This window comes from Apiospora phragmitis (genome assembly GCF_038363925.1).
Source record: "Apiospora phragmitis strain CBS 135458 chromosome Unknown utg000004l:1.0-3135199.0:1.0-3139288.0, whole genome shotgun sequence".
Lineage (NCBI taxonomy): Eukaryota > Fungi > Ascomycota > Sordariomycetes > Amphisphaeriales > Apiosporaceae > Apiospora > Apiospora phragmitis.
This window is the reverse complement of record NW_027117402.1, coordinates 1482867-1509134: the sequence shown is the minus strand read 5'-3', so window position 1 is coordinate 1509134 and position 26268 is coordinate 1482867. Positions and strand designations below refer to the sequence as shown.

The window sequence follows — 26268 nt, the reverse complement described above, 5'->3', positions numbered from 1 at the left end:
ATTAAATATTATCTCATCACGTGCCTGACTTGGAGGTACCACTACCCAGATGCTGTTTGTGCCTCCTAGATAAACAATAAGCATCCATGGATACTTACGGAGATTATCAATGACTCCGAAGTTTGCAATAAGTCGTGGGAATTGAATCCATCCAGCCAAATTATGTCAAACCTCACGATAATTATTTTGTTCATGAGATGGGTGGGTGTCATCCCGCGTTTGACAGGACGCCCGCACATGGCGTCAACTCTGGTACAGCTTGGCTCCATTCCCGAATAGCAGGTGCACATCGTATGTGCGGGATCTACGATGACCGCTCCATACCCATCAAAGTAGACATTTGGAAACCGGCTGTTTTAAATACAGGCAGGCATCATGGTCGGAATGAACTCTTTTCCTTCCTGTCAATTGTCGCTGGGTCTATATTTGGTATTGTGTATTATCGGCGTTATTGTATATTTGGCTCCGAGGACCAAATTGCATATTTGGATAATTACCCAAGCAGATAATGCATTACACTGTGATATGGCGAAGAAAGAAAAGGCATTAGCTATTAGCCTAGGGGTGTACAATTCGGCTTCAGTGAGCGCGTAAATTTCCTGCCACCTACTATAACTCCCTAATTGCGGCGTTGTGCTTCTCTGATAGATTATTCGTTTCTACATGTAAGAGTTCGCCCCTGTCCCCCCCTCCCCCTCCCCCCCATGATTGAAGCCGACTCCTGGACGATCCAGCTACGGCCCGACAAGACTCCGTCCCCGTGCGCAGCAGCGTGAAAGGGGGCCGACGCCTCGCCATACGACGTAATGCTCGCCCAGTAAATTCATCCGAAGTAACTCGAATCTAAAATGGACCTTAGATATATCAACTCATATCTGCGCATTTCTCTTACCGCATACTGGTAGCCTATGTATTAAGTCAAGCGGCAGCGGCGATCATGGGTGTAGATCAGAAGAACCGAGACTGTTTCTTGACCACGCGTCAAAAACCCCTTAGGTTACGGAGAACTATCAGGGTCATATCAAAAGGGTGCGCCAGGTCCTTGCCATGCAACAATGAAGAGCATGCGGCTCTTGGGCGGGTCTCAGGTTGCCCCCGAAAGATCGCATTGCGGTTGTAGGAGAGGCGGCCTTGGCGGCCGATGCCACTAACCTTACCAACTGCCCGCAATAAGAGGGGTGGGGTAATTCTGACTTCCACACCAGAATACCTCGGGCAAGAGAGCGCACCAGCAGTCACTACCCAAGATGAAAGTATGACCTTTATTTATACCTGGAATGATGACAAAACCGAACACCATTGACAAATAAACTATGGTAGCTTTCCCATCAGACAAACTGGGAGAGGCTTGGAAGCCAGGTGCACTGCTCCTACCGGGGGACGGAAAATCAGTTGCGGCGATTCCCAGTGGATCTTGACGATTGGGGTTTCAGGGTTCCAAGTTCGCCAGAAGGCACATTGAGTCATCCTTTTGTGATTTCTAGGCTGTCGCTACTCTCGCTACCTACGCTGTCTCGACACGACGATTCGAGCTATATCTTTTCTGTTTTGCTATTAGAGCTACTACTCATGAAGCCATCGCAGTTCCTGCTATCTGTCCTTCGCTTTTGCTCAGTTGGTGCTCACATCAGTAGTGGGAGTATTCTGTTCGAAGCAGAATTTGACGCCTACGTATCCATCGCCTTATCCAGGCGGCACCAGGTACGGTCATGGAAGCTTTACATCAAGAACTATTTGAAAGGGCTAGGAGCCTACAATCCGAGCTTGAGCAATTCGCAGCCCATGTGCGCGACACTCGAGTGGGCACAACGACACAGCTGCATTCTAGGCTGAAAGTGCTGAGCTCAGATGTCCAGACTGACGCCAGAGTCCTGGAAAGGAAAGATACAGCAAGTACGTCAGGCCGACGATCCGGGTGTTCAAGATGTTAACGGGTTGAGCGGTGCCAATCTCCCATTCTACGAGGCCATCTGGGAGACGGTGAAACGTTCGAGGGACGTGGTGGACATCAGGTGCAGAATCTGCATCGATCCTACCAGGAAACCATCATTGGCACCTGGACACCGGATGATGCCTTCATTGGGAACCCAATCCAGCTCCAAACTACGCCACATCACGGTCGACGTGATTACCGATGGCGGTCTAGCTTGGTATAAGGTCTCGACCATGACCAACAGGAAGCTTATCTATGACCTTGCCAAGGAAGCCGTCTACTGTGGGGATAGTGAAGATGAAGAGGATGATCCATTCGACAATGAGACCGCTGACCTTGACATTCCTTTATTGAAGATTGCCAAGGACATAACACAGGCAGCAGCAAACCACCGTATTCGTACGAAACAGCCGAAGACATACATCATTCTTCCGCGGGTCTCGGAAGGTGAGCATATTCAGGTTGACAAACTCCTTCAACTCTGTCGCAAGACTGGGGCGGTTATACTGTGCGGTGCTGCGTTGCCGCCTATTCCTAGCTTCAGTATTGGGCTAATGGGGATCATGTTTCCGAGCCAGTCGTCATCCTTTACAGAAGTGTTGAATATTGACACCTCGGTTCTTGTGGCGCTCGCGTCTGACTTTTCAATACTGCTGTGCCAGGGCAAGGTTGGTATAATCGGCATCACATTGCGCACTGGGAACAGGAGAAAAGGAACACTTTCTCCCGACCCATCTGTACCCTACCCTAGGGATTCATGAGCTGGTCTGTGTAAGGGAGGCAGCGGAGACGCTCCGGCACATTGTCAATACTATGGGAACACCTGCGGAAAAGGCAAGGGCCCGCGTAATCCTGGGCGACGATGGAGCAGGGACTTCGCAGCAGGAGCTGGTTACAGCACTGCAAGGCCTGTCGATATACCAGGTACCTTCCCAGCTCAGGCTACCAATCCGCGTTGTCTATGCGGATGGGATCAACCGGCGGAAAACTCTCCCTGATGCAAGCAAGCGCGTGCTTGCCGGCCAGCTTAACCCTGGTAGGTCTGTTTTTACCCTATGGATGGGCGTCAGGCCTTACAAGCATCACATGCAACGCCGCCGCGGTCAAGCAAATGTCTACGGAACTGGAAAGAGAGTCCGAGGCCGGGCTCGACGATGCAATCTGGCCTTCCATTTGGGCATTTCCAACCTCTCGGCCGCTTGTGGGAACGCCAAAGCCAGAAGGAGTCGTCGTGCGACAAAAGAAGCATATCGGGGACTGCCAAACCAATGGATGCACTTGTGGTTTGGACAAATTCTACGCTGACAAGGACGGCCAAGAGGATCTATAAAGGAGAAGTCTTGCACCTACTACGAAAAACTGATCTTTCACCTACTATGGCCTGTCCACGGCTACCATGCACGGTCATCACGCCACACCTGTCTTTGGCTATGGACCTGAAGTTTTCCATTGCCGGCGCTGACAAGCGCATCGATTGCCCGTCGACACCATGGAATATCGCGGCTTTTGTTGCAATACCATACTGCTGCCGTTGCTGGCACTACTGCCACTGCTACCGCTGCCGCCGTTGCTGCCTGTGCTGCCGCTACCGTTGCTGCCACTGCCACTCCCACTGCTGCCACTGCTGTTGCTACCACTACTACCGTTGCACCACGTGGTGCTGTCGGATAGGTTCCAGATCTCGAGTGGGAAATAAGTCTATTATCACTTCCTATATATACATAGTGCTGTTACAGTTGGCGCCCCTTATTCTATTGCCGACGAGTGAGTAATTGTCATAGATCCCCGACCAGGAATGGAATTATCCACACCTGCTTCTCCAAGACCTACTTCCTCCCGCCACCTGAGCTCAGGCGGGCCTGACAGCATCCGGCGGGGTTCAGCAGGTAGATGTAAAAGGGCTTTATGTCAGTGACACGCGATGCATCAGCCTAGAAGCGGGCCGCAGCATCGCGTGGCGCCACTATTCCCAGCAACAGAGATGGGGTCTCCAAGGACGGTTCGGACAACCCGCCCTAAGCCTGACTTTTCACCATTGTCATCTTCAACCTGGCGTGCCGTCCTGCCGAGACCGGTCAGACACGGTACCGACCAGCAGGTCATGTATGGCGAGGGATGGATTTAGTTCTCGATTTATCAATATTTTTGTTGGTATGCGGTCATACCTGGTTTTTGGCAGGTGGACAGTCAGTTGAAAATGCGTGCGTAGACCGCTCTAGATTCTGGGATCTGCCAGAAAATAAAAATAAAGGGCGGCAAGAGTGTGGGGAATGATTCGATTTCTTGAATACAGTATGATCTGCATGCCAGAGCGGCTGATCCGGAAGCGGGATAGCGCTTGCACGGGACTGAGGAGCTTCTCTCTGTCGTTAAGTCCGACACAGGCTGACAGGGTCCGACTCTGCATCCGACTCAGCTTGTTCTGAATTCCTCTTTGCTTTGCGCGGAAGGGCCAGTTGGCACTATTGGTGCGCTTGCTGATTGGAGCCCTCGGTATCGCTATTCAGATGTCGTATTTACCGACTTTCATCGGATCCAATGAGCCGTCAACAAGTGCATGCGGGTGAGAACGATCACATGCTGTACCATCCCTGCACTCACTGACTATCGATAGCTAAGAACGGCTAGACAGCCTCTGGCAGAGTCTTTTTCTGGCACGCCGTTTCGGCCGGTGCCCCCGCAGCGCCCAGTGCCAAGAAGCCATGGCAGCACCCACAGCGTTACCTGGATAGTGGCATCGAAGATAGGACCACAGCGCAGATGGTGAAACACTGATCCGCCACCTGATTCAAATAGAGATCTTATCCCCTTGAGCGCCAAGTACAACAAAAGAAGAGGGCCAATATCTGTGTGAATTGATTGGTCGCACAGCTCACTCAGTGCTACGCTACGTGCTGGTGGCTCACGGCCTTTTTAAGCAGCATGCACGCTGTGTGATTGGCTCAGAAAGTGCACTCCACTATTATTGTTGTAATTGGCGCTCAAGGGGATAATGTCGGCCCACTCCAATTGACAGCCATTTGTGGGGGTAAAATCCGGGGGTACAGTCCACTTCAGTCATTCTCTCAAGTACCTAGCTTGCTAGATAGTTGATGGATCGTTTTTGGAAAGCTATCAACATTGCTCAGAGGGGCACTAGTGAAACTCGCTAGGAGCTTGACCTGACCAGCACAGAATGCTGACGTTATCAGCGGCTTAGAGACCACATGAAGCGATCGCCGAAATCTTTCCGTGAACCAAGATCCAAGTGCCGATCAGACCATGCGATAGATCACGGCCATGGGCTTCGTGTCAGGTTGGAAAATACTGCATATGGGCTCGGTTAGCTGAAAGCACTCTAGCCATAACCAATAATGGCTGTTTGCTCCGCAGTGCTTACAAGGGCGTGCAAGCCGTAGAAGTAGGTGAGCGCCGGGACGGCCTGGCACCAAGCACCTGCTTGTGCCAAAGCGCATTGATTTTCTAACCCTAAAGGGGCGCTTGCCGAACCGACACTCTACTCTCCTCGTACCCTTCAAGTACCATAGGTGTCAAACTGACAAGACGTGTTGGCCTTGCTGCATAACTGCCCATCGGCGATTTGTACGAGAAATCAACAAAGTATGCATACGTCTACGCAGCAGTGCTGCAGCTTTGACCTCGCCGTTAGGCCAGGTCTGGAACTACCCACCACAGCTGGCACTGATAATGCTCGTCGTTAGCATCCTCGCAAAAAGGAATGTTATCAGTGGTGCCAAAACACCATGTTATTGTGCCAGAAGTGGTGTACAGATTTGATCATACCGGCTTGTTGTACAAGGGTTGCACACTCACTGCTCATGCCTTGTATAGCTACAGTAAAGTAGGCTCCCTGTTGTTCCACCGCTGTTTTGATGGTGCCTGCCATGCCGGCTGATCTGTAGATCAGAGGCCTCAGCCCAACTATTGGTTTGACACACAAATTTACTGCATCTACTCTAACGCACCAGTAAGTCAGTGTACTGCCAGGTAGCGGCAGGAAACAGAGAGCCTCCAATAGATTTCAAGTGACACTGCAGGGGGCTCTTTCTCTTTATTCGCTTTGCGTCCTTGGCTCAACACATGACTGACTTTAGGTCATTTATCCAGGAAGCAACGCAAACCACACAAAGCGAAAAGAACCCGAGAACTGTGACTGTAACGCATATGATACCGAGCCGACGGCTCGCTCGTCTCCCGAAGCAGCACAATGAACAGGAGCCGCATCCCATTTCCTCTCGGTGAGCTACCCTATTTAGCACTCCCCCACCGGGAGCATGATATGATGGTACACGAGAACTACCCGGCCACCCCTTTTGCTGTCGGTCCCAATCAGCGGTCAAGGAGGGCTCCCCGGGAGAGACTTATTGGCAGATCCTGGAAAGAGATACATGTGGTTAGTTATCTAGGGTGGGCGAACAGGTGCTGTTATGCAGACCATGTCCATTGTCAGCAACATCCGCAGATAGGGATCTCCGGCGCACGGCATTTTTATGCTGGGGCGGGAGCAACAAATTCGCAGCAGGTCACCTTCGTTAGAATAATCCACATCAAAGTCAAGCCATTGCTACCAGATGTAGCAGACTTATCTATAGGATCCCTTGCTGGGGCCTGGATGGGGTCCCCATCAGACCTTACCAGGTACTGTACGTAAAATAGGCGGGCCTGGGAAAAGTCTGCTCGGTGTACCCATGTGCACGGTGACTACCTCACATATTGCCTCCATCCCACCGGCTGAACCTTCACTATTTACCGACAAATACATCCAACAAGCAGACGCGTCTTCGCTACTTACCAATTGAGGCTTCCCGGCTCCATATTTCGAAGCTGAATTGCCAGCCAGCTTCGGTAAGCAGCTAGAACCTCGGGTTGGGTCCCTAGAACAGCTATCTGTCGGCCACGATGCAGTGGAACAATAGCTTAAGAGTGGAGCAAGACGCCACCCGCGGTCGGGCTAATCTTCTTTGGCTACCTGCGAAGCGCAGGGCATATGTGCCGACTGTGCCATTCCGCGGATAGAAAAATATTCCGTGGTATGTCGATCCTTGCAGCCGCTACCAACGTTGGTAACGCCTCTGGCGACTGAAAAAGAAAAGAAGCTTGGAAGGGACATCATATGTGTATCAAATCATTATGGTGATCTAGCGCTGACTGATGCTGACAGGGTTGCTCGTCTCTGACAGGGTTGACAGATTTGACACCGATGACAGGCGTTGATGGGCTTACTGATGGGCTGGCTGGATGTCCTGTAGCCCCCCTGCAATTCCCTGCAATCCCCTGTAATCCCCCTTGCACTCACCCTGGACACCCAATTCCGCCAACATGGGCTGGGGCATCCTCTGGAACCAATCAGACAACATGGCTGCCACGTGACGCCATCCAAATGCGTCAAATAAGATATACATACGAAGGCATCCCCACTACCGTTCTACCCCTCTCTCGCTACTTTTGCTTTTTTCTTCTCGTTTACGCAGTTGAGTTACATACAGATGGCTGTCCAGGGGAAGGGGATACCAGCCCCGTCGGGCTGATCAACCTGCCGTGCATAAGGCCGGTCGCATCACTTGTCTGTCGTTGACCATGCGTAGGGCAATGACGGGATAGAATTCCGCCCCCTTGCCAGCTGGCGGGCAGTCGCGTCTGCTTTCTGATCTTGTCCGTCCACCTTACCACTTTCCAACAAGACCAAAAAGAAAGCTAGAGTTCACTAGTCCCGCCACGCAGTGTCTCACCGGCATGAGGGAGACCAACTTGGGAAGGATCGATGATAGATCATTCATCGTCCCCCTTGAGCTTCCTGCTATTCCGATACGACGAGTCCTACCCAGGCTTCCAACCATGGATCACGGCCTTGTAATGGCTTTTGCTCCTCTCCTCCTCCATCTCCACCAACACCCGTATGCAACGTCGCACTTTGAGCAAACATCCGTCCACCGTCCACTTCGGAAACAAATACGCATTTGGGTTATATAGTCTGGTCTATTCCACTTGAGCCTTGACAGCAGTTGCGAATGGCAAGATGAAAAGACCGGCTGCACCTTGATGCATGATCCGTCTCGTGACAGCCCAACCTCTTTGTAGTTGAACACATACAAACCGTATAACCATCGGTAACCACCAAGGTAAGTATCACTTCTCCCCCATACCACAGACAGCATTTGACTCTCAAATGGGATTAGGCCGATAGCGGAAAACACCATGTCGTATAAGGCTCTTGCACCACGCCCTGCCTATGGCCACCTTTGTCCCGATCCGACATCGCCGCCTCATCTCAAGAAGAAACCAACACCCAAGATCGCCTGTGAGACCTGCCGGACCAGAAAGACCGCTGTAAGTAGCTTCACAAAGCATTAACGAACCCTCGGACATCCTGGAGCAGATCTGATAGCCTGGGCTTTAGTGCGACGGCAAACGCCCGTCTTGTTCCAAATGCACCAGAAAGCTGTTACCATGCCGATACAGCACCTCCGGGGAGCGTTTGAAGCAACGAGTACAGGAGTTGCAGTCTTGTCTCGATAGTCATGTCGAGCTAGTGAACTTGCTATCCGCAACTCCGGAAGGGAACATCGTCCAGGTCCTGCGCGACCTCAAAGCAGCCCCCGAACCCCTGGCCTATCTTGCTAGTGCTAGAGGCGAGCTCGAAACACTGCAAGGGAGACGTTCTTCAACAGACACGAGCGTGGCTGGTAGTCTTCATTCCCTCTCCCGGGTGGATCTCGGGTTCGACGAGTTGACTGCTCGCTATCAAATAGCCTATCCTGCACTCTCTCCGATTCCGCTCGCCACTATTGACCCTCAACCTCGTTTCACCATCCCCATATTCAAGACCGGCCTAGACCAACAACACTTCCTTGACGCCGAAGGCTCATTCTCGAGCAGCCCAGCTACCCTCCTGCAAGGGCAAACTGGGTCGACCGATCCCCTGGGTAGCCTAACGGCGGCCTTGAACAGACGACTAGGCTCTTTTCATCAACTTGCCAGTGCCCCGTCTCCGAGACCAGCAAGGCCCCCGTCTTATATCGATGAGCGCCTGCACCGCTTGCAGATCGACTATTGGACGAGCGTGCCCATCAGCAACGATTTTGCTGCTACCGTCATTTCCTCCTACTTGGAGGTCGACCACCCTGTCTATGCTTTCTTCGATGCTGATCTATTTCTCCACGATCTTGTCCACCTGGAAATCACCTTCTGCAGCCCGTTTCTCGTTAGCTCCTTACTCTCCCAAGCCTGCGTAGGTTCTCTCTCCGTGGCCCATCTAATTACAACCCGGCCGTTGTGAGCGTAGTAACTAACGTGCTGTTCATGGTTATAGTATACGTGCGCTGCCATCGACTCGCGGGCGTCAGCGTTGGGTCACGCGTTCTTCCAGGAAGCGGAGACGCTCTACCGAGCGGAGCGCATGTTGGATCGTCTACCTAACTCCTCTGCCCTCGCGATCTTCAGCTCGGTGTGTAGATTACAATGTCATGAGGACCTGGCTCTCGAAACACGGCAACTCAGCCGCCAGATAGGCGAGCGTATAAAGTTATTCGGGGTTACTGATGAGAAAGGTCACCGGGACCACTTCAACAACATGCCTTCGTATATGAAAGTCGCATCTGCACAGGCGGCTTGGGGCTTATACAACTGGCTGAGGTGCGTAATTATTGTGCCGCCATCGCTTGGTATACATTGTTCTGGCCGCTAATCATCACAGTATGCATACCCTTTTCTATGAGGAACAAGCCATCGAGTATCCTCCGATCCTACCAATCCCCGGCGAACATCACGAGAACAGACGCGGAACTGCAGTAAACTACGACTGGCCTGCACATTCTCTCCCACATTGGATGGGCTGCGCCTTCCCAGCACTGTGCACGCTCTGGGCTCTCGCTCAAGAGATAGCAGCCGTATACTCCATTGATCGGCAGAAACCCCTCGCTGAAAGAGTCTCTCTTGCATTTGCCGAAAGCAAGTATACAAAGCTTCTCGAATGGGCCGCGACACTAGGACCGGAACTCCAAAGACTGGAACAGGGCACGTCAAGCAACACTCTATTTTTTCAGTAAGCCCACCTTACTTCTCTTTAGGACGGGTTGAGAAGTCTCACATTATTCCTTCCTATTCCTATGCGTGTATCTAACGCCGGACACAGTATGTACCTTCACACTATTATCCTTACCCTCTTCCGCCCTTTTCTCCAAGGTCCACAGCGACACCAGAAGCTGCGGGTCTTTACCTCGGCCGATAGCTCCCCCAGCGCCATATACGAGGCCTCGATCAACCAGATGAAGCACATCGTACTCCAACACCTCGACTCTCGACACTCGGGCAAGCTATTCTCCTGCTTTGCCTACGCTGGATACGTGCAGTTGGGCAGCGCCATCGCAGGTGCTGGTTCCGGGGCAAACATTGCCAGCATGACAAAGAGCCAGCGACTCGAGCAGCGACTCTACTTTGATATTTGCATGTGCTTCTTTCAGGACGCGTACCTCCAGCACGCGCTCGCCATGCCCATCGCGCAGGGTCTCCTGTACATGGCCCTCGAAAGCCGCCTCATTCGGGCCGCCAAAGCACGCAAGATTTTGCAGCAATTCCGGGAGCGCGGAAAACAACAGCACTCTTCGCTCCCTGGGACGAAAACGACGTCCTCCACCACCTGGGCGACGGCTCGAACGCAGATAGTTGTCAACTTCGAACTTGCCGTCGTTAACATGGGGGCTGCGCGGGCTCACAAACTGGTCTCGCAGCTCGAGGACCTGGTACCAATTCGACGAGTTTACTAATACGACAGCAACCGAAGACGAAGAAGACGACGACGACGACGACGACGATCACTATGAAAACAAGACCGATAGCGAACGTGATTACGAAAGCTCGGCACAGGGCAGCTCGGTGGTAGGCTCCGACCTCTACGCAACGCCGGCCAGCGACGTGTGCACAGACTTCAACAACTGTCGGATGGATTGGTGTGATGGGAGCTGATATTATACACGAAGGAGGCAGCTCCCTTACACCCGCGCGAGGGCTAAGGACTTGGTTTCACTACGGGTTCTCTGTCAAAAATATAACGACTTAATAACAGAACAGTTGCATACAGCTGGTACCAATTTCCATAGAACTACTTGAAATAGCTTACAACAATACCAAAAGTTGAGGTGACCCGGGATCATATTTAAGAGCGAAACATTCGCAGTCCGAGTTTTCACCTGAGGTCTCTTCTGAACGAATGTTGCAGCTTAATCACAGTGAAACTCAATGCTAACCTCTGGCTTACAGATTTACGGTTCATGCCAGGAAAACTCTGCAAGACAAATGCAGCTATCGTAGCAGCCATTTAGGTATGTGCAATCAAACCCCGGCACACCTGCACGCAATCTTGTCTTACTATATGTCTCCTTCGTTATCTCTATACTCCCAGGACCAGTGACGGCGCGTTTAAGCCAGGGGCTCGAGCAGGGATATACACAGTCAAGTTATGTAAGCAGTTAGCGGCCTAGACGGTGGCGACGGTCTGCCAAAGCCCAGGCAGCCAGGCTTGGGATAACCCACCTCAAGTAGGCGAGCACTAGTAAGTCCTTGTCAAAGAGGGGGTTGGGCTTGTTGATCGACCGGGTGATTGACGTCGCGAATGCACAGGTGTAAGCAGAGCTTGGCTCTTCCTGGATTAGCCCATCCCCCCTGTCTAATGAGTGATCTGCCAGGTGCAGAGAGTTCGGAAGAGGTGGCGGAAGTACAATGCGATCACATACAATACCATGCCCTGGTCGCGCATTATTACGGTGCTTACAGCAGAAAACAGAGGTGTAAATAGTCCGAACACCACTGCCGCTATTCATCAGTTCTTGCGGACCTTGGTGGTTCGGAGCTGCCTCCGTCTGGTGGACAGGGCTCCTCAAGCCTAGCGCCAGGGTGGGCGGCCAGATCGTAAGCTGCAAAGTGGAAGGCCTCGTAACCCGACTCGACCGGGCCATAAGGACCCTGACACGAGCCATCCTCCCGGTCTGGAAAACCACCCCCATCCCCGTCCTCCACCGGGAATCCGGCATCCCCCCGGCTAAGGTGATACTGGAACAAATCAGACTCCGGGTCTCCATGAGACTCCGATCCCTGGACCCGCTCCACCCCCCTCACCAAACGCCTCACGGCCCCACCTCCGGCGACACACGGCGGAGGACGACCTACGACCCGGCCCCCCGTAGACAAATCCACAAGACTCCAACGCACGGCACTCCTCACCCCACCAGCGGAACGGCCCGTCATCCTCACTCGACGATGGCGGACCAAACCACTCCCACGTCTACTCTCCGACAAACCAGCGGCGACCAAATTCCACCACCAGTGGCTTGAACACGTTCCCCCGAGCACACAATCATCTACACCGACGGCTCCAAAGCCGAGCATACGGGGTGGGGGGTTGTTGCCTACCAACGGGGCGAACAAATCTACCAACAACACGGCACCCTCCGGGACGCGGAAGTTTACGACGGCGAGTCTCACGGAGCGTGGCGAGCGTCGGAGTGGGCCCTCACCCGGCCCCCCGGCGTCTTCCACTTCTGCATCGACAACACCGGCGTCATCCAACGCATCACCCGCCACCCCTCCGACAACTTCCCAAGCGGTACAAATCCGCTTCCGGGACAACGTCGAGAAACTCCAAGACTGGTCAGTACAGTGGTCACCAGGCCACATGAACATCCAAGGAAACGAAGCTGCGGACGCCGAGGCCGGACTCGGGAGCAAAGGAGTACCCCCACACTCCCACCCAGACATCAACCTCTCACTCCCACCCAACCCTCCCCCAAACAACCAAGTCAACACGGTTACCCTGTATCCGGAAAACCACCGCCTCCCCACACTCTCCCACGTCCGCGCGACGAACAGGAAACTCAGACAGCACAAAGTAGACGAGTACTGGGCCAGGAACCAACCAGTCTCGTATAAAGAATGGGAGCTACCCTGGAGAGGACACCCCAAGGAACTCTCCCTCACACGCACAACCCTCCACCGCCTCCTCGCTGAGCGCTCCGGACACGGCGACTTCGACCCCTATCACTGGAGGTTCGGTCACCCGGAACGCGCAAAGAAGTGCAAATGCGGAGCAGACAGGACCCCAGGCCACGCCATGAACTGCCCTCTTGTGGCAGCGAAGCTACGAGAGAACATCCCAGGAAACGAGGACCCAGCCAAATGGATACTCGGGGAGAAAGGCTTCCGTGACTTCGAATGGATGGTGAAAACCCTCAACCCCTACGCCGCTCCTGACAGCGACACAGCAACCCCAGCCGCTCTCAACAGCGACCCAACACTAACGGCGTCTCTACTACGCAGCCAGCCTCAAGGGCCATCTGAATCGTAAACACATGGATAAGCGGCTCCCCCTCCAGGGAGCCAGGCGGAAATCGGAGGATCTCCTTTGTCAAGCGAAACGTGGGCAGGTTCATCAAGCTGAAGTCAGCCCTCGCTCTCTAACGAGCAGGAGGTGCAGATTTTAATAGACTGAGCAACTCTCACCTTCCCATGTCCCATAACGGACGCGGCGCTACGCACCTCAGACGTACATAGCACATAGCCCTCGGAAGTAAACAAATTCATCATCATCGGAGCTGCCTCTGGGACTAGCGGTATCGGGAGATAGCAGGCAGCAAAGCAAAAGCAACGAGAGCAAACGTGGTAGCATTCCTTCTTGGAACACGAAGAGGGAGGAGAGCGGGTGGAGCCCCCTATAACATGGCAACTATTACTACTGAATTTTAGAAAGGGCCTGGTGCCTGGGGAGGAAGAGACAATGCTAGCGGGCGAGAGGTGGTGTGGGCCTCTCTCCCACATGGAGATTTTGAGTCAACATCACCACGGCGGGTATCGTATACCTGGAACTAGTAATCCGCGGGGAGAGTATGAGTTTGATGTTCCTCCTAGTGCGTAGATCGTTAATGTAGACACTACCATCCTCCTCCTCAGCGTTATTATCGCACATATAGGGGGTGGCCGGTTCTTGCACCATGGCGGATGACAGTTGATATGTGACAATCGGCGTTAAGTGATGACTCGCCACACCGGTTACGAAGCGATCTCCCACCCAATGTTTTGCATCTCGCACGATGGCCCAACAGTCATTATGATTGCTAGCTTTCTGAGCAGCCCGCATCGGCGATGGCTCGATGCGCGCCCCCCCCCCCACCCATCGTTTCACATGCGCGCCGGGATAAGCACTCGGGATACGACTTCGCTACCACTAGGGGACCTATCATGCATACACTGGTAGCGCCGACCGGGGAGACAGGATCGCCCTGTCGTCCTACCGCTCCGGGAAGGGAATGCTACCCTAGGGCTGGGTCTGGACCTCTCCCGGGGTTGTCAACGTTAGTCTCGCATGGCAGATAAGCGTACAGTACTTTCCAACTAACCCGGTTGGAGGCCTATCCCGTATCATGTATGGGGGTTGAAATCTCTCGGCCGAGGATTGCTGACAATGGCCCGCCCACACCCATGCTGATGGATCCTACCTATTTGCTTTTTTTCCTTTTTTTTAATGTAATACACTTTCCCTTGTTGTTAACACGAAGGCCGAGAGACGATATTCCTTATGCCCCGGCTCTCATTGGTGGAACAACTTGCCTGCCAATCTTTAATGGGAGAGATTGGCACAGCAGACGGAATATGCCAGAATTTTGGGTGGAGGTGGGCTAGCTAGGATCCTATGGACCGGGCTCGTGGGGAAAGGGGTCGTCGGCCACACTCGACGACTGCCGACGCCGACTTCCGAATTGTGGACTTTCGCGCCAAGATTCGTAGGCAAATGACGACCGTTGTTGGTGGAGCTGAGTCCGGCCATCCTCACCCTGCAGGGCTTAGTAGTCGCGCCCTACCTCGTCAGTGATCGGCTCTCGACGACAACCAACCGCAGTTACCGAAACATCTGCCTTTTGTTATTCGTGGCCCGTGCCACCACGGTACATCTATCCGTTTTTTTCAAACCAGGCCGCAGCATCCGACTTGCCAGCCTCTCCCCAAAAGGATATAGATGTCCATACGCTCAACCTGTGTCACGACTGCCCATGGTTCTGGAACCAGCTCTATACTTAATCACCAGCGTGCAGGGGTCAACACCGGTATTGACAAGTGAAGGGGGAAAGCATGGCCCGCCGGATAGCCGCGAAACGAGTTCAGGAACTTTGCGTCCTATTCACTCCTCGCCTCCGTCTCCGCCTTCTTCGCCCTGGTCATCGCAAGCGTTACGGATAATGGTTTAGTCCCCAGGTCCGGGCGCGGCTAGGCTGGTATGAATAGATTATTGAACTTCAGTTCAAGATTTTGCTACAGTTAACGGACCGAATAATGCCTCGTAGACGTCTGATATACCCCTGAATCGAATATATTAGACGCTTGAGATTTTAAATGTCGATCAAATTTTGAGCCCACGTTGATTACATACCAAATGTAAATTTGAAGCGTTGGCAGACTTTGTTCAAGTGTACGGGTGATCGATGGTTGGTTCCTGCGTACATTAGATAGAGCCTTTTCTCCTATGGCATTCCCGTGGACGAGACCTTGTAGAAGATATTCTAACCGAGAGCATATGTTTGTTTCTGAAAGAAGTCCGTGGAGATTACGTATTCGTACATGATTTGCGGAGTAAGGATGGGTTGTCTCTCGAAATGTTTCTCAATGGCTTAGATATCATCCCGCGCTTCTTGTAGCTTAGGATTATCGGAGCTCCTCTGGTACAGACACAAACTCGCCAGTGGTCGGAGTACATCCGGACGGTCCCGCATACTACTGGTTGTGTTGTAGCCTACTAAAGCGGAGAGTAGATAACTCATCGTTGTTGGACGTAGATCAGAAGATGATGGATTGCTGTTCTTTTCATGGGGAATCGCCTGATTTCGACCAAATCGGTGCCCCTTAATAAGTGCCGCTGCTGGTGGGACTCCCTGAATCTCTCGCTCTCGGGCCTTGTGTGTATTGAAAGTATGACCAGGTATATAAATCATCAGAGCACATGTTCGCCAGATCTGTTCTACAGAATAGCACGTCACGATACACAGATCGAAGGACAATCTCCCTAGCTGTATACATGAAGAGTTAATTACCTAAATAGCTTGGCCTGCATTAAAGTTCATAAAAATACATTGCCAATATTCATCTACTTGTGATGATCCTATCATTCATGGGTCCTCTCCCTCTACTACAAACCTGCCACCTCTGATCCTGGCTAGCCGACGGACAGAACTCGATAGCAGGGAGAGTTGACAAGTTTTTGTGTCTCAGAATTGAGTGGAAACTAATAAGACATATTAGCTTATCAATCAATCTACATATCAAGCGGAGCGCTCAGACATCGCACCAGTGACCCCCTTATGGGCACCCTGGCGTGCTGGGCTTTCGACATCAGCCTGCTGCTGGACTCCCTTCTTGCGTAGGAGCGCGAAAGCCAGGATGCCGACAAGGGCGAAAGAACCGACGATGGTACCTACGGCGATGCCAGGCTTCTCGCCGGCCGTGAGCCCGCCTCCTGTCGAGGCCACAGAGGAGGCAGTGGTGGAGGCGCCGCCCTCATCAATCGGGCTCTTGGGCTACGAGGAGCCAGAGGGACCGGCCAGGCTGAAGTCGGAGGCGGTCACGTTGAAGCAGGGCACGCTCAGAGTGAAGTCCTTGGCCTCGACGAATGTCTGTATTACACATGTGGGTGTCTGGTGTTAGCGGTGCCCACGACGAGGATGGCTTATTATTTCTGTGTATAGTTAAACAAGGGACAGAAGGGCACGTACGAAATCAGCGCAGGCGAAAAAGCTCTGCTTTGCACCACCTTGCTCTTTTGCGTCGGAAGCCCAGTACTCGAGCTGGATGGTAGCGTTGCTTCCAGCCTTGACCGATTCGGGGATGGGGGCGATCTTGTAGCACTGGTGTCCTGGTTCGATCTCTATAACATTGCTGACGGCTTGCTGGGCGAAGTCACTCTGTGCCCGAGCTTCTGTTTTATATTGATCAGTGCAGTACACATACGTGAGATGAGGGTAGGTCCGTTGTGTGGTGTTGGAAATACCATTGTCGTATGCGATTTTGAATGCCACCTGATATACTTCGTCGGCAATAGATAATGCTACCTCGCCCTGGGCTTTCGGATGCAACGGTGGTTAGCGGGTGGTTTCTTGGTAGCTGGCATAATTAAGTCGTTGCACCGATCTCTTCACTTACTCAAAGGGGGAAAGTCGTCCGGTTTGTTACGCCCATGGTGCTACCGTAGGGGCTGATATTGTCAGTAGCTGCACTCCATGGACGGTCATGAGGCCATAGAAAGGCGGCGGGACCCATATCGGTGCCCTCGGCTCCCCGCCCGTGGAACTGCTGAGCCATAGTCCGTCGAACGCAGGTCGACGCTAGCACCGTCAGAATCGTGGCAGAGTACATGATGATGTCCAAGACAGGTTGACTTCAAATAGCAGAGAAAGTTCAAGTCAGGGGTTGAGTGAAATTTTATGACAAGCCCAGCATGATCCGCATTACTATGTAGGTGAGAAGTGAGTGGCAATGGTTCAAGAAACTACAAGGCCGTAATCGGAAACGGTGGAATTCGCTTAAAGCAGGCATACTTGCTCGAGTTAACCTCTGTCGATGTTCCCACTACTCACACTATCACGCCAAGATGGTCTACTACTTAGGACTCTCTCCTCGTATGACCATGGAACCCCGACTCCTGACCAACAGTTGATTGTCTCGATATTAGACAGGGATACCATACCGTTAGACCCCGGCGTCCGGGGTCGGAGACCCGGAGTGCCCCGTCACCCCTTCCACCTTAGCGCAAACAGGCAAATAGGCAAACAGCTACCCCTCTATCTATACCTGGGTACTTGCCGAAGTCGTCCCATTGGCGAGGCCCAGGCCTGAGCCGTCATTCTTTCCTTCCATGCCGGCCTAACTCCCCCACATCAGCCCAACTCTAACTCAACTTCAACCTCGCATCATGCTCGTTATCCAGCCCGACGAGGAATCGCGCGCGGCTCTGGAAGCCGGCCATCCCGTTCGGTGCCTCTGTAAAAAGCGGTACAACCAAGAGTCCCGCCGGCCGAAGCATGTCAAGGTCTGGGCCGAGGAACTGGCCGACAAGGCTTGCCAGGCACTGGTGCGAGATCTCGGCGGTGATCCTGCTGTTCCCGTCTTCACCAAGCAACTCCTCGTGATTCAGCTCCGCCGCAACCACGCCTACTTCTGCTTCGACGTTTGCCTGCCCCCGACACCAAAAGACGATGATGCCAATCATGGCGATGTTGTTGATGCTGGTGCTGACGCACAGCTTCCGTCTGAATGCCTACGCTGCCAGTTCAAGATCGACCAGCCCGTTTACCAGATTCGCAAAGCTGGACAGGTGTATCAACTGCGTCGCAACAAGCTTCTCGACAAACCAGTTGCTACTCAGTATTCCGAATTGCAGAAATGGGACAAGGGGGCCCTGCCCTACTTTCAAGATGTACTGCGGCCCGCAGTCTATGATGACGAGATCCTCGTAGAAGATTCAGACAGCGAAGAGGGAGAAGAAGTAAACCACGACTAAGTTGCATTATGGGTAGAATATGTAATGCCAAGCCAATTTATCAAAACCATCTTATCAGATTCATCCGGGATCACTTGTCCCACTTTTGATCCGAGAGATAACGAGGCACTCCCAACCCCGAACTAAGGTAACACCACGTTGCATTGCATCATGATGGTCAGACCCTAGTACGTCCGGGTCCGAGTATCGGCCCAACATCATGCCTACATCTCCAGAGTACCATCTATGGAAAAACTCTTCCAGGCAGCCAGAGAGTCAGCAGAGCGTTCGCCAAAGACCTCCATGCCGCGGAGCCGCGGAGGCCGAGACCGGTTTCCCGCAGGCTAGCTCCAATACCACCGTACCAGTCGGCTCTAGACTAGTTACTTAGCCAATAAGGATACTGGCTGTCAGACTCCTCAGGAAGAACCATGCCACACATAGTCACCTCGTAGAAGATCGGGGGAGCGCCGGATGATGGTGAGCAGCTAGCCACACTATTCCCATCAGAGTTACGCACTCTGTTGGTCAAGTCAGTGCACGATCGATTTTCTCCCATGCAGTGTTTTCGCACAAACCCACCAGTTCATGCACTCTGGGCTGATGTTTACTTTCGAATTGTTACGACATTGCCAACCTCGTTTACCGAGAATCGGGACCGAGTGATGGTATGGTCTTCGTTGCATGAGCATTCTAACCCCAAAGTGTACACTGTTTATAACAACCAATTGCTCCCCAAGTCATTTTATTAGGTCCATAGCACACAGAATACATTTTCTAACCCCAATATCCCCTCCTTAACTCCTTGGGTTGTTGTTATACGGCTAAACTTTCAATTAAGCTGGTACCATACGTTTCACAATGTATACTATCAGAGCTCTCGTTCTCTCCTCGCTTGCGGCTGCGGCAGTCACAGACGGCTTGTACGTGCACAGCAACGAACTAGCTGCTCACTTCGCCAAGCGCCAGCAGATGCCAGAGCCTGGCACACCAGCATACAACTGTCACGATAATTGCGGCAAGTTCTGTTCTTGGCCTCAAACATGCTGCATCATAACGAAAAGGCACCGATCCTAATACATGTCATTTAGGCCAGTCAATCATTGCCTCTCGGGGCGAGGACCCTTGCTACGACAAGACCTTCTTGACTGACTACGCTGTTTGCCTCTCTTGTGCTGGCCCCGACAACTACGACATCTGGATGTACTACGGCAGCGCCCTCTCCAAGACAGCGAGCTCATGCGTGCTGCCCACTACGCCTAGCACCGAAAAGACCACCGATGTGCCACTGTCGATCCCCGCTGCCAAGAGCGCCAGTGCGGCGAATCCATCCACGACAGCACCCAAGGGCTTCCGACCCCGAAGGAGACAAGTGCCACCTCGGCTTCCTCGTCGACCACCGGCGAGGTAACACCGACTGCCACAACTTCCACTACAGTCGAGTCATCCACTGTCTCCTCTGCCTCAGGTACATCAACGGGTGTTGCGTCGCCCAGCTCATCGGCAACCACCGAAGCCGGCAACAGCGTCAGTAACACCCTTGAAAGTACATCCCAAAAAAGGAACCAGACTAACAAGTTAAAAAGTCCCGACCTAGTACAAGTCCGACAGTAACTACTGCCGGTGCGGATTCTGCTCTTTGCCTCAAGCTATATGCCATTTTCCTCTTGGCTAGCAATATACTTTTTGCCTTTGTCTTCTAGGAACGGCCTACAGGGGCTATATAGAATAATAGCAAAGGCCATCATTAAATACGAAAGAAAAAGAAACCAATCCGCGTGTGCATCCACTTCCTCGTTCGGCTCTATAAGAGTATCGGCCGAGTAAGCAAGTCCACATAGAGCTCGACGAAGCGGTCATCTGTCGACGGAGAAGACCACAGAAGCGGCCGTCTCCAGCCCGGTGCCCGGGTACGGATCCTCCGTCCACACCAGCCCCTTCCCGTAGGTCTCGTCCTCGAACGCGCAGCTGACGTCGACGTACAGCGCGCGCACGTCACGGCGCAGGCCCGGGTCTGCCAGCGACGCGAGCGCCACGGCGTCGTAGGCGTAGGGCCAGCGCTCCACCAGATCGCGGAACAGGGTCGTGATGGGCGTGGCAGGCTCGTGGCCGCCGACGCGGTCGTAGGTCGCGTTGGTGAGGCGGACCGTGTCGGTCAGGTCCAGGGGGTGCAGTATCTTGTTGGGAATGGGCGCGCGCAGCACGGCGCGTGCCGACTCCGGGTCTAGCCACCAGTTGGTCTCGCCCGCGCCGTTGTAGGAGTTGCCCGCGGCGTACAGCTGGCCGCCCATGACGGCGACGCCCGCAGCCGCGGCGCGACGGTCGGGTCCAGCCGCAGGGCGAGCGCGAGGTTGGTCAGCGGGCCGATGGCCAGGACGGTCACCTGGTGCGGGTGCTCGCGCACCGCGTCCAGGATGAACTGGGCCGCGCTCCGTCGGCGCGGCGCCGTGTGCGTGGCGAAGCCGTCGGGCGGGGCCACGAGCGCCTCCTCGCGGCCCGGCCCAAAGGGGGCGGCGGTGTCCCGTACGCGCCCACGTACTGGGTGCCGTTGCCGAACCGCTGCTTCTCCAGCTGGTGCGCCGCGTAGGTGTGGAGGAAGGGCTCGTGGGCGCCGGCGTAGACGCCCACGTCTTGCTCGATGCCGAGCCGCTCGACGGCCTTGAGGGCGTCGGAGACGCCCTGCGCCAGCCACTGGTTGCCTGTCACTACGGTCACGCCGAGTATATCCACCACCTTGCTCTTGTGCAGCTGGGCGGCCATGGCTAGGACTTGGCCGTCATCGCCAATGGTGTTGAAATCGGTGTCGATTATGATTTTGTGTGTTCCTCTTGGTGCTGGTTTTGTGGACACGGATGATACTGCGGTGGCAAAAGCGCAGAGTTGTACGATAACCCAACTGATAGTTCTCTTCATCTTGAAAGACCTGAAAGACCTGCCGTAAGCTCTCAAGGCCTTGCTGAAGTTCTCTGGTCAGATTAGTAGTGATTAAATAACATGCTCGTAGTATAATTAAGTTCCTAAAGATATAGAGAATAACGGCCTATTTATAATCATAAGTACCACCTTCCTATCCTGGTTCATTTCCCGCCTCTACTTAACCCCTCTTTCGCATTCTCTTGCCATTTCCCCTTCCCATCCTCGGTTGGGCAGCAGCTTCATTGGTTGCGATGGGACAAGTCAGAACTTGAGGCTGAAACAATCAGAAAGATAGGGACGTGAGAAGGGAAAAGAAGGGAGAGGATTTAGCACTCGGAAAAAACTCATAGGGGTTTAGTATGCTATTGGCTATGATACGACGTCGTATTTCACCCTCATCAAAGCAAACATTGCGCACCCCTCTTGGCCGCGTTGATCCGCACATGGGGGCGCCACGAGGCAGCAGGCTTCTTGATATAGTGTCATGATATCAAGGGTTACTTGGAGCTATTTCAGGTTGCACTTCGTCCTTATATGCCAAGGTGAATGATAAAATTCTCGCGATTCAGTATCTAATGATAGTCATGATAGTCCTTATTTATACTGCGCAGCGGTACCGGCCGTAAAGAACATGGCGAAGATGATGCCGATGCCTGAGAACCACGTCATGCTCCTCACCAGAGCCCATCGGGGGTTGTCCTGCAACACCACGTAAACGACGTTATACACAACGCGGCTCGCCAGGTAAAGCAAAGACAGGATGTTGGCCGCGACGGGATTCACGCCTTGCACGTTGACAGCGGCCACGGCGGCGGCATAGAAAGCGAGTGTCTCGAGCCCGTTGGCAAACGCGGCTTCGGCGCGCAGGATGCGGGCTTTAGTCTAGAAAGCCAAAAAGCAAAGAAAAGGAGTCAGTCACCAGGCCAGAAGAGAACCTCTTTCACGGCTTCCGTTGTATGTGGGAGCTTGAGAGGGGTTAGGAGGGCAACCCACCCTATCGTCTAGGTCATCCGCCTTGAGCACCGCGGGCTGGTATTTCCGTGGGTCGGCGGGATCCAGATACTTTAGGCCCAGGGAGAAGCTGTAGAACTTCGGGAGGAAGAGAAGCACAAACGCAGCAGGCACCTGATGAGATGTTTCGTTAGCCTCGAGTTACGGCAGGGGAGATTAGTAGAGGGGCGTCTGCTTACTGTAAAGAAGGTGAAGTTTTTGTCAAAGCCACCCATGATGATTGTGTTGCGAATGGACAGACAGGGGTAGACCGGGTGTCGTGGAACAAAGATTTAGGGGCTGATGGAAGTAAGGAGGCTGCTGGTTTTGGGCAATTATCTCTTGACGAAAGCTTATCTTGACGCAAATGTTTGGCGGTGATGTTGAAGTCAAATTTAACGTCGTCGTCCATGTTTCCAATCTACGCGGCCAAAGATGTGGCGCGTGTCGAAGATGAAACACGGGGTTATGTCGTATCGGGGGATGCGCTATCCGAGCGTAGCCCCCGGTCTCCCCAACTGAGCCCCCGCGGAAGACGGGGAACTTGAACTGAAGGAACGAAAACAGAAGACCAAATCGAGCAATGACGGGATCGTCAAAATGATTTGAGTCAAAATGCCAGTATATCTTATTCCCTCATGGTTGCGGTTTACCTCATTCTTACCGACCTGGGAGCTAACCCATGCACGCGCATTACGGCATCCACAGGGGTGCAAGCCAGAAAATACTACTCTAGAAGCTCTCAATAGATCAGATCTTGACATTAGACATACATAATTACCGGTTTGGTTATGGGCAGAGCTGTCTCTACAGACTTAAGACTATCCCCCTTGAGTCCCAGGTACACCAATAGAAATGGGTCCTAATCAGTAATATCTCATTGGTCGCACAGATCACTAAAAGGGACGTATTGACATGATCACGTGGTGTGCACGATTATCGATTGGTTAAAAACTTGCCCACTTCTATTGGTGTACTTGGGACTCAAGGGGATAGGTCGTTGTTCGGCCATGACAGAATTAACCACCCTCTTAGAGTCAGCGAGCGAGGGGTTCACCATACGGGGTAGGGGTACAGCGAAGAACGGAATTGCATGGTGCCAAGATGGTCCTGTAAATTGTGTGGACCGAAGTTCCTTTGTGTACACTGCACCAGACGTGGATGGTGATTCTTCCGTCGCGTGTCCGGGTCAAGGGAGATTTGCTGTGCCTGGTGCCCCGGCCGGTGTTGAAATGAATCCGGAGCACGGAAGGTGTTGAACCCTGCCGACTCCGACTCCGGCAATTGATTAACAATTGTTGAATCATCATTACTCCAAGCGGTACTCTTGGCACTTTAGAAGACACTGGCCCCCAACCAGGTTCAGAGATCGGATCCGCCGAGTTGGGGTGCTGCTACTGGCGCGAAAACTGCAATGCGCGCCTCGGCGTTTCAGACAAGCAACGATCGGCGCCGAGACCGACTGAATGAGAGTCACCCGCTGCCCGCCCCGGTTCTGTCAACCCGAGTGTAACCCTCGTCATCAGCCACGAGTTGCTTCTTTGGCGCGCATACAGTACACAGTCACTCCCCTCTGGTTCTCCCCGCGTGTAGCTGATCCCCAGGTTAAACCTGGTCGTTGCCGCTACGTAAAACTTTGGTAGCGGGATAAACAGCAAGGGCTGGTCAGGCGCAAGCAGCCCCTGATTCGCGGAATAAGGATCGCAGACCCAAGTGTACCGTCCGGACAAATAATCGTGGCAAAGCCGTAGCCGCCTGATCCTGAAGTTATGTCAAGGCATCAATAAGGGCAGGCGCCTCACAATGATTCGCACTCATATAAAGACCCGACCACGCTCGTTCTACGTTCGAACAGTGAGAGTTTACCACCATCCCGTGTTCCAAACAATTAAGCAACGTCCCGTGTTGAGTTTGTGTTTTCGGAAAGCTTAGAGTTCGTCTCATATTCCGTCCCATAGCAGCATCACACCACAACAGACCCATCTCCAACATGAAGGCCACCACCATTGCCTGCCTCCTCGGCCCCGCAGGGATCCTCGCCGCGCCCGCCGTTGTGGGCCGTGCGGCACCCTCGCAGAGCATCAACGACCTCTTCAAGGCCAAGGGCAAGCTCTACTACGGCAACATCGCCGACCCCCAGAGCCTGGGCAACTCGCAGACCACCGACATCCTCAAGGCCGGCTTCGGCCAGCTGACCGCAGAGAACTCCAGTGAGTAGTACCCATCCCGACTCTTTCTCTCATCGGGAAGTATTATGTATAGGGGGCGCTGCTAACGGTCCGCCGCAAGTGAAATGGGACGCCACTGAGCCCTCGCGCGGAAGCTTCAGCTTCTCCGGCTCGGACCAGGTCGCCAACTTCGCCACGTCCAACGGCATGCTGATCCGCGGCCACACCCCTGCTCTGGCACTCCCAGATCCCGCAGTGGGTGCAGCAGATCAGCGACCCTGCCGAGCTCACGACGGTCCTGCAAGACCACATCAACGGTGTTGTGGGACAGTACAAGGGCAAAGTCTACGCCTGGGTAAGCACTCCGCCTCCGCCTCCACCTTCCCTCCTTCCTTATATAAGCCTCTCCGTACTAACTCCTGCTGTGCAGGACGTCGTCAACGAAATCTTCAGCGAAGACGGCTCCCTCCGCCCTCGGTCTGGTCCAACGTGCTGGGCGAGGACTTCGTGCGCATCGCGTTCGAGGCGGCGCGCGCGGCGGACCCGGCGGCCAAGCTGTACATCAACGACTACAACCTCGACAGCGCGAGCTACGCGAAATTGACCAACGGCATGGTCGCCCACGTCAAGAAGTGGCTGGCCGCGGGCGTGCCCATCGACGGCATCGGCACCCAGTCCCACCTCGGCGCCGGCGCCTCGTCGGGCACCCAGGGCGCGCTCGAGGCCCTCGCCGGCTCGGGCGTATCCGAGGTCGCCATCACCGAGCTCGACATCGCCGGCGCCGCGGCGAACGACTACGTGGCCGTCACCAATGCTTGCCTTGCGGTGGAGAAGTGCGTGGGGATCACTGTTTGGGGTGTTACAGACACGGTAAGCCCCTTTCTTTCCGTCTTTGCAATTGCTTGAACGTGACATGATATTTGTTTCCCGTACAATTCGCTAACCTTGTGGTGGGGTGAATTCAGCAATCATGGCGCAGCGACGAGAACCCGACGTTGTTCGATGGCAGTTACAACGAAAAGGCGGCCTACGGTGCCATTGTTCAGGCTCTTTCGTAGAGTATTCAAAGAAAAGAGGATCCAATGACGGAATAAGAGTAAGAGTTTCTGGATGGTTGATTTCTTGTATATACTTTACTAGCCACGCGCTTCTCGCTATGGGGAGGTTGTACGGCCTTGCATGTTGGCCCCTATCGGCAGCTGCTCCTGGTTAATGCCAACTCTTTCCCCAGCCCGATTAGTCCCTTTACCGTTGATGACGAAGAAATAAATATTAAAACGTATACTCGGGCGGTTATTTGTAACTTTGTACAACCAAAACCCGGAGAACACGTCGGCGCCTGCTCTGTTTCCGAGATTTAAGTCTCGTGATCTCTTTTCTCTTCTCGGAGTTGTACTAGTACTATGAATACGCAATCAGCTGCGCGGAGCTCGGAGAGGCACCACAAGGGTGCCTCGGGTAGTTCGGGATGTTGGTTGTGGCGGCTGACTAACGTATGTCACCCCATAACCGACACCCCATCAAAATAGAACGCGGAAATCGACCACCAACTCTAAATGGCCACCATTCCTTCAATTTTGGACTATAATGTAATCGCTTTCGACTGTAGATACAGTAGATATCTTAGAATCCGAGTCCTCAATTTCAACCTGGTCTGGCCACTCCCTCGTACGTTGTATGCTTTTAATTGATGCGAATTTCGAATTCGGGTTAATCTGTACCCTTTGCTTTTTTCGAGGCCTTGCGAGCTC

General features: G+C 53.4%; 10 protein-coding genes across 10 annotated transcripts; 5 read left to right on the top strand and 5 right to left on the bottom strand.

The window, feature by feature from the left end:
- Positions 1-1848: 1848 nt before the first annotated feature.
- On the top strand, positions 1849-3263 carry PG994_003595 (uncharacterized protein; the record flags this gene model as incomplete). The annotated part of the gene is made up of 3 exons (XM_066855004.1): positions 1849-2605; positions 2685-2969; positions 3004-3263. The coding sequence occupies 3 exons, from the start codon at positions 1849-1851 to the stop codon at positions 3261-3263; spliced, it is 1302 nt and encodes a 433-aa protein (XP_066719282.1).
- Positions 3264-8128: 4865 nt separating this feature from the next.
- PG994_003594 (uncharacterized protein) lies at positions 8129-10695 on the top strand (the record flags this gene model as incomplete). The annotated part of the gene is made up of 5 exons (XM_066855003.1): positions 8129-8260; positions 8505-9161; positions 9243-9565; positions 9627-9974; positions 10065-10695. 5 exons carry the CDS (start codon positions 8129-8131, stop codon positions 10693-10695), a joined length of 2091 nt encoding a protein of 696 aa, XP_066719281.1.
- A 1904-nt stretch (positions 10696-12599) lies between these two features.
- Positions 12600-13268, top strand: PG994_003593 (uncharacterized protein; the record flags this gene model as incomplete). The annotated part of the gene is made up of 1 exon (XM_066855002.1): positions 12600-13268. One exon carries the CDS (start codon positions 12600-12602, stop codon positions 13266-13268), a length of 669 nt encoding a protein of 222 aa, XP_066719280.1.
- Positions 13269-16230: 2962 nt separating this feature from the next.
- On the bottom strand, positions 16231-17320 carry PG994_003592 (uncharacterized protein; the record flags this gene model as incomplete). Its single annotated transcript, XM_066855001.1, is given in 5 exon segments — positions 16231-16477; positions 16490-16581; positions 16681-16883; positions 16956-17022; positions 17138-17320. The coding sequence occupies 5 exon segments, from the start codon at positions 17318-17320 to the stop codon at positions 16231-16233; spliced, it is 792 nt and encodes a 263-aa protein (XP_066719279.1).
- A 532-nt stretch (positions 17321-17852) lies between these two features.
- Positions 17853-18173, bottom strand: PG994_003591 (uncharacterized protein; the record flags this gene model as incomplete). Its single annotated transcript, XM_066855000.1, has 1 exon — positions 17853-18173. One exon carries the CDS (start codon positions 18171-18173, stop codon positions 17853-17855), a length of 321 nt encoding a protein of 106 aa, XP_066719278.1.
- Positions 18174-19304: 1131 nt separating this feature from the next.
- Positions 19305-19854, top strand: PG994_003590 (dynactin arp1 p25 subunit; the record flags this gene model as incomplete). The annotated part of the gene is made up of 2 exons (XM_066854999.1): positions 19305-19470; positions 19535-19854. The coding sequence occupies 2 exons, from the start codon at positions 19305-19307 to the stop codon at positions 19852-19854; spliced, it is 486 nt and encodes a 161-aa protein (XP_066719277.1).
- A 445-nt stretch (positions 19855-20299) lies between these two features.
- PG994_003589 (uncharacterized protein) lies at positions 20300-20734 on the bottom strand (the record flags this gene model as incomplete). The annotated part of the gene is made up of 1 exon (XM_066854998.1): positions 20300-20734. The coding sequence occupies one exon, from the start codon at positions 20732-20734 to the stop codon at positions 20300-20302; it is 435 nt and encodes a 144-aa protein (XP_066719276.1).
- Positions 20735-20822: 88 nt separating this feature from the next.
- On the bottom strand, positions 20823-21356 carry PG994_003588 (uncharacterized protein; the record flags this gene model as incomplete). The annotated part of the gene is made up of 1 exon (XM_066854997.1): positions 20823-21356. One exon carries the CDS (start codon positions 21354-21356, stop codon positions 20823-20825), a length of 534 nt encoding a protein of 177 aa, XP_066719275.1.
- A 597-nt stretch (positions 21357-21953) lies between these two features.
- Positions 21954-22585, bottom strand: PG994_003587 (uncharacterized protein; the record flags this gene model as incomplete). Its single annotated transcript, XM_066854996.1, has 3 exons — positions 21954-22241; positions 22353-22484; positions 22550-22585. 3 exons carry the CDS (start codon positions 22583-22585, stop codon positions 21954-21956), a joined length of 456 nt encoding a protein of 151 aa, XP_066719274.1.
- A 1754-nt stretch (positions 22586-24339) lies between these two features.
- On the top strand, positions 24340-25575 carry PG994_003586 (uncharacterized protein; the record flags this gene model as incomplete). The annotated part of the gene is made up of 4 exons (XM_066854995.1): positions 24340-24559; positions 24612-24872; positions 24948-25387; positions 25483-25575. The coding sequence occupies 4 exons, from the start codon at positions 24340-24342 to the stop codon at positions 25573-25575; spliced, it is 1014 nt and encodes a 337-aa protein (XP_066719273.1).
- Between the last annotated feature and the right edge of the window lie 693 nt (positions 25576-26268).